At 42.3% G+C, this 7,432-nt stretch overlaps 1 protein-coding gene across 1 annotated transcript in view; it reads left to right on the forward strand.

Annotated features, from left to right (window-relative positions):
- Window positions 1-5,156, forward strand: part of VPS52 (VPS52 subunit of GARP complex) — a 19,775-nt gene extending 14,619 nt beyond the window's left edge. Inside the window, exons 18-20 of the mRNA XM_079147828.1 lie at window positions 3,883-3,994; window positions 4,192-4,310; window positions 4,507-5,156. Of these exons, the coding sequence (XP_079003954.1) occupies window positions 3,883-3,994; window positions 4,192-4,310; window positions 4,507-4,653 (378 nt within the window). The 3' untranslated portion in view covers window positions 4,654-5,156. The remainder of the gene's footprint in view (window positions 1-3,882; window positions 3,995-4,191; window positions 4,311-4,506) is intronic.
- Window positions 5,157-7,432: the final 2,276 nt, after the last annotated feature.

Below are 7,432 nucleotides of genomic sequence, written 5' to 3' on the forward strand. Positions count from 1 at the left end.
AATTTAAGCACTACCACTGGTCAATTTTGTATGATAGAATAACAGTATGTTATCTGCAGTGTAAGTATAGCACACTGTCAAATTCTTTTCCTTAAGGTGCATAGTAAATGTACAGATAGTCATAGACTACTGTTTTGTAATGTATTACATTTCTAATCTATTATTCCTAACCTATTATACATGTTTGCTGAGAGAAAACAATTGAATTTTTCTAATGATCTGTAAAATTATGCTAACTTCTACAAGTAGGTATTCTAAATAAAATTTTTAAAAAGAGCGAAAAAAAAAAAGCAAGCTCTGGGTTTGATTCTCCAGCATGGCAAAAAATAAAAATAAACACAAAAACATAAAGAAGTAACAGGTGAAATGAATTTAGTGAATGAAAATATCATTTCAACCTATAATCAGTAAAAAAAATTTAGTAGTGATATATTTAAATTTTTTCCCAATACAAAGTCTCCAATGTCTGGTATGTATTTTATGTTTATTGCTTATTTTAGTTCAGATTATCCATGCTTTGTGTAATCAGTGGCTATTTGTGAACTGTGGCCTTGTCACAAGTTAGCTCATTTTAACTTTGCAGCCCACTTCCTGTGCCCCATACTATTATAATGTTGAGAGAGTTATTGCATTTAGGCAATGGTATAGGTTGAATTTTGATATTTAATCTCTGTCCAAAATCACATCATAAATAAAGATGGCTTGATTATAGAAAGATTCTTTCTTAAAGTATGTCTCCCTCAGTCTCATATTACTTACCTGGCAACCCTCAGTGGATATAAATGGATATTTTGAGGGAAGAGTGAAAAAGATACAATTAATTTATTTTTAAATGGAATAGTAGTTTCATCTTTCCATATCTTACTGTGTGGGATTTTTCTTTGTCGTTGTTGTTATTGTTTTGTATATGGTGCTGGGGTTCAAAGGTAGGGCCATGGGCATACTTTCCATTGAGTAACCCCCCCCTTTATTTATTTATTTAATATTGGTACTGGTGATTGAACCCAAGGTACTATACTTCCCCAGACCCTTTTATATTTTATTTTTTTGTTTTGGTGATGCTGGGGATCAAACCCAGGGCCTCACACATGCCAGGCAAGTGCTCTACCACTGAGCCACATCCCAAGCCCTTATTTTTATTTTGAGACAGGATCTCACTAAGTTGTTGAGGCTGGCCTTGCACTTGTAGTTCTCATGGTTCAACCTAAGTCACTGAGATTGCAGGCATGCTACACTGTGCTCTGCCACCTCCCTCTTTCTTCTTGCTCTGTTGCCCAGGCTGGCCTTAAACTTCTAGGTTCAAGCAATCCTGCTTCATCCTCCCTAGTGACTGGGACTATAGATGCATGCCACCATGACTAGTTTTTTTTTTGTTTTTTTTTGTCTCCTATTTTAATTTCTATCTTTAAAAAAAATTTTTTTTGTAGTTGTAGATGGACAGAACACCTTTATTTTTATTTGTTTATTTTTATGTGGTACTCAGGATCAAACCCAGTGCCTCACACATGCTAGGCAAGTGCTCTGCACTGAGCCACAGCCCCAACCCTTCCTTTTTTTTTTTTTTTTTTTTAATTTAACTTTTTATTGTGGAAATTTTTAAGTGTACATTATTAATAGAATAGCATGTTGAACCCCTAAATACCTCCACTGATCTTCAACCAGTAACAACTCACCAGGAGTTTTATTTGTACTGATACCTATTGCTCATCCTGTACCCTCACTTATTTTGAATTAATCTTATATATCATTACCACTTCATCAGTATCAGAATGTGTCCACACATTATCACATTTTAAAAGTTATCTCTATAAGCTAGGTATGGTAGCACACATCTATAAATCCAGTTATTCAGGAGGCTGAAACAGGAAGAGCACAAGTTTGAGGCCAGCCTCAGCAACTTAGCAAGACCCTGTCTCAAAATGAAATTTAAAAAAGGGTTGGGGATGGAGCTAGAGGTAAAGTACTTCATGCAGAGGCCCTGGGTTAAATCCTTGGTAAAAATAAATAAATAAATAAAATATCTGCATAAAATAGTATTCAGATTTCAGTTATAAATGATTTTGGGGTTCAGATCAGTCTCAATGTAAGGTCCACAAATATGTCTTTTTTTAAAAATGTATAGATTTCTATCTTTGCCCCCACTCCTCCACAACTAAGGAGTGTGTCATTTGTCATATAGATTGATGTATGGTCTGGAATTTGATGATTGAATCTCATGGTGTGGCTAAACTTCCTCTATCTAGTGTATTTCCCATAAATGTGTAGTTAGAGGGAAAGGCTTGATCAGATTTGTTAGACTTTTAATAAGAATATTTAAGAGGGCCTGGGGTTGTGGCTCAGTGACAGAGCACTCGCCTAGCATGTGTGAGGCACTGGGTTCAATCCTCAGCACCACATATAAATAAAATAATAAATATAAAGGTCTATCAACATCTAAAAAAATTTTTAAAAAAAGAATATTTAAGAGGTACCAGTATGTGCTTCCATCACGGAACCTATAATGTCTTCTTGGCTCTCTTTTGGTGATGTCAGTAGCCATCAATTATCACTGCCTAGACCCATTATTTAGATTTCTGTATGTAATTCTGTCTCAGAAACTTCCTGCTCCTTGTCTGTGCTGCATTCTGAGTCATTTCTTCAACTATAAATTCCAGGTCAGTGTATCATTCTTCAGTTGTAGCTGGTCTGCTATTTAACATGTTGATTTTTTAAATTAATTTTTCATTTCTAAAAAAAATTCCATTTTTTCAAGTCTGTTCAGTCCTAGTTAAGTTCTTATTAATTGTTCATCTTTGTGTTTGCATCCTTAACTTTAAACATTTCATTTCTGAACATTCAGCTGAGCCAAGTGTGTTTGCAAAGGCCTATAATCCCAGTGACTCAGGAGGCTGAGGCAGGAGGATCACAGGTTCAAAGCCATTCTACAACTCGGAGAATCCCCAAGCAACTTAGTGAGACTGTCTTCAAATAAAAAATAAGCTGGTCGTGATGGCACATGCCTGTAATCCCAGCAGCTCTGGAGGCTGAGACAGGCAGATCATGAGTTCAAAGCCAGCCTTAGCAAAAGTGAGGTGCTAAGCAACCCAGACTCTATAGAAAATACAAAATAGGACTGGAAATATAGCTCAGTGGTCGAGTGCCCCACTGGTACCCACCCCCCAAATAAATAAATAAATAAAAAGTAAAAAGGACTGGGGATGTGGCTCAGTGGTTAAGCACCTCTGGATTCAATCCCTAGTACCAAAAAACAAAAAAACAAAAACATTTAACTTCTATGTACCTGACAGTTCTACCCGCCCTGTCTGGTGATCTAATTCCACTGTTATTCTGTTTGCTGACTTTTGTGGGAGCTTGCCTCCTTATATGTGTGATGATCTTCAAGTTCCTGTTTGATGTTAATCAGTGGGAATCATATGGGTCTGCATTAGGATTGAGTATATTTTCCTCTGGAAAGGATTTGCCTTTGCTTTTGTAATAGCTGAAAGGTGCATCCATCTGGGTCTACATTGGTGCCTCTTTGAGGCTCTTCCAAGACACCCAGGCTCAGCTTCCCCACCTGAAGTTGGTGTCATCTTCAGTTTCCAGATATTAAATAGCCGTGGCCCTGTATTGCCCAGCTACCCAACTGCTTGGACTCTGGCCTTGACTGTAATTCCTTGTTGCTCTTCTTCCAGCTCAAGTTTAATTATTTTAGTTTAGTGATTTTTTGATTGTTTTTTAAAAGAGAATTCTTGGAGATTTCCTCTATTCTTATGAGAACATCAATATCTGAAAATGTGTGACCTTTCCAGAGTTTAGTTGTTCTGCTGTGACTGTCTAAGCACTTAGTCATCATGATACCAGAACACTGGACCCTGTGTGTATGCTTGCACGTCTCTCCAGGAATTCATTGAAGAGTTGCTGTCTCCCCCTTTTGGAGGTCTGGTGGCATTTGTAAAGGAGGCTGAGGCTTTGATTGAGCGTGGACAGGCTGAAAGACTTCGAGGTGAAGAAGGTATGAGAATAATGTGATAATGGTACGGTTAGTGATAAGGTGAGTGCAAAAGAAAAATGAGCAAAGCAGGAAAGGTCTGGTTGGAGGAATGCCAGAAAAGTGGGATCTGATGATGAGGACAGCTTGCCTTGGGGAGGACTCTGTGGGGTGGAACTTCTGGCCTAGTTTCTCTCTGCACTCTTTCTTCCTACCATCAGCTCGGGTAACTCAGCTGATTCGTGGCTTTGGTAGTTCCTGGAAATCATCAGTGGAGTCTCTGAGTCAGGATGTAATGCGCAGTTTCACCAACTTCAGGAATGGAACCAGTATCATTCAGGTAACTTGCAACTGCTCCCATCTCCCATTGCTGATTATTTTCCCCCTCTTCCCTGGCCTCAGTATTATCTAAATAAATAACCCTTATTTTTAACTACCGGCTGTGCTTAAAGTTCTGGATGAGTCCTAACCTGATCCCTATCATAATCATTAGCACTACCTCATTGTCTGATTCCTCCATGACTTTTTCTGACCAGGGAGCCCTGACCCAGCTGATCCAGCTCTATCATCGCTTCCACCGGGTGCTGTCGCAGCCCCAGCTCCGGGCCCTCCCTGCCAGGGCTGAGCTTATCAACATCCACCACCTTATGGTGGAACTCAAGAAGCACAAGCCCAATTTCTGACTCCACACTGAGATCTGCCAGTCCTCTCCATGGATTTCTGCACCTTCTCTCAAACCCTTCATCACCTGGGTCCCCCTTCTAGTTTTGCCCATGCCTCACCCAACCCCCACTGCCAGGACTCTGCCCCAACAGGATCAGCCCTCTGAATCTCCCAGCGTCTTCAGGTTCCCCAAGACTTCCTTTTGGCTTCTGTAATGATCTTTATCGTTTCTCCAGTTTTGTCACCCTCCTCTCACACATCCAAGGCTCTTCTCTTCCCCTGGTTAAAGCTTCACTGCCTCAATCTCCAGTTCACTTAACTGGAGTCCTGTGGCGGGAAGCCTCAACTCTTGGAATTGGTGGCAAGGGAATGCTGCCTCCAAGTCACTGATTTTTGTTTGACTCAGAGTGATTTCTGTAACATTTGGCCTAAGGTCTCAGCAACTTGAACACTAAACCAGCCCCTCCTGGCTTGAGAATTACTCCAAGGTCAGTCTGCAGAAAATAATAAATATTTAATGTGACATAGCACTCCTCCCTTATTTCCTTTCTCCTTCCTCCTGGGACTTTCAAATGGTAGATCTTTCCTCCAGAATCACCTTCCTTACCAGAGTTCTTGCAGGGATTACATCCTTTCTGGTGGGTATCTAGAAAGAAGGGGCAAGGACAGTAATCTGTAGCCTCTAGCTACTTCAGGCCAAAGAGGAGGTTGCATTAAGGGAGGGGATGTTTCCTAAGTAACCAACCTGTTGGAAGAAGGTGGTCTCTGGTTAAAATGGTAGAAGCCTCAACGGCTTGGAGCATGACCATGTAGCTTCTGGCACTGTCCTGAGGGCTACCTTGGGAAAATCCCAAGATGACACTGAGATTATGCCCTCTCCCTCACTCAGCCTTTTAGTCTCTCTTCTTGTGGAATCACAGTCCCTTGCTGGAGGGCTGCAGCACCTTCACCAGCACCCGCACCCACACCTTTAGGCCAGGAATGGACCAGGTTCTCAATTTATTGATATCCTCCATTTCTATTTTTGACTCGGAGCCTTCTCCTGCTCCCATTTACATCTCATTTGAGCTGACTCCACTAGAGACACATGAGCGCCTTTAAGCCCTAAGGGAACATATTTTTAGGATTAGTCCCTATATCTGAGAGCAGCCTCTGATTGGTTTTGGAAACTATCTCAGAGCTTATGCCTTGCCTCTTTGAGAGTCTTCAATCCCGTGGCGGAAGAGCAGAGGAGGACCGAGGGTAGGTGGAGGAAGAGGGTACAGTCTGAGGGCGACTCCTGATTGGTCCGAACACCCCGGGGGCGGCACCAGAATTGTGTCCTTAACTGACCTCACCCTTCGCACCTTGGCTTTGCCTCTTCCCTTGGCGTAGTTCCAAGTTTACCTAGTATGACTGGCCGGCAGGTTTTCTGAGGCCTGTCTGATTATGTGCTCTCCCCAAACGCCGGTCCCATAAATTCTCTGCTGCTCCATCTCTTATCCTGCCCCAGTCACCTCCGCCACTCCCTTCTAGGTTTCAATCTTGAGAATCCAGATGTTCTGGTATTTGACTCCATCTCCAACGCAGAGAGGACAGGAGAAAAAAGTCCAGGGTCTGGGATTTGCAATAGGAGAAGCTTCGACTGCTTTGACAAATAAGGGGGGTTACCAAAGAAGAGGTCCCTGGATAGCTCCTGGAGAAGATGGCTGAGATAGGTGACTTCATCGAAACTCATCTAATAGGACTGGAGGGTGTAGCTCCGAGAGAGCTTGCTTAGTATGCATCAGGCCCTGGTTCAGTCCCAAAAACAACAGGAAAAAAAAAAAAAAAAAAAACAAAAAAAACAACAACAACAACAACAAAAAAAAACAGACTCAACTAATGCTCTGCTAGGGGGAGGGCTGTTCAGGCAGACACCGTGGTTCTTCATAGTGTGATCTTTCCTTTTCCTGCCCATCTTCAACCTCAAATATTCAGACTTAACCCATAAACGTGGGTTTTTGCAATCCAGAGAGGCCATGCTGGAGTGTGGACGAGAGGCTGTGGGACTGTTTTGGAAATTCATGATTCTGCAATCCAGCGGGCATTCAAGTGATACTGGAGCATGAGGTTTTCGGGGATCCATAGAATCCTCTGGCCCAATGGTCTGTAAGGATAAGTTGTTCCAGAACTGAGAGGCTGGGGACAGTGTAGAAGAGAGCCTGCGATACCCATGTGGACCTCCAGGGGTCAGCATGGACCAGGGGATGGAGCTGTTTTTGGTTTCCTCAAACTCAGCCCTCTGTGCAGCTAGAGGCTTTCCTTTCAGGCTCAAATCCTCTGTTCTCTGGCTTTTATGGATCACAGGATCCCCAAGCTGAAACTTGTAACTTGTGGGGAACATCACTACTCCTCAAACTTCTCACCCAGTTCTTTTGCTGCAGACGGACACACTGATCTCTTAGACCAGGAGCATCTAGGAGCTGGTCAGTATCCTCCTTCCCTCTGCTCATCCCTGGGATTGGTGTCTGTATTTGACACTGATGTCCCTAGTGTTACATCAGAGGGATTTGGAGGTGTTCTGTGGGCTATAATGACCCCCAGTGCTGTTCAGGAATTTCTGTCCTTTAAAGAAATTTCATTTCCGGCTGGATGAGGTGGGGCATACCTGTAATTCCCAGTGACTTGGGAGGCTGAGACAGGAGGATCACAAATTCAAGGTCAGTCTCAGCAACTTAGTGAGATCATGTCTCACTAAACGAAGAGGGGGAGGCTGGGGATATAGATCAGTGATAAAGCCTCCATGGATTAAATCTCCATCATCATCATCATCATCAT

Source organism: Sciurus vulgaris (genome assembly GCF_902686455.1).
Source record: "Sciurus vulgaris genome assembly, chromosome: 7".
Lineage (NCBI taxonomy): Eukaryota > Metazoa > Chordata > Mammalia > Rodentia > Sciuridae > Sciurus > Sciurus vulgaris.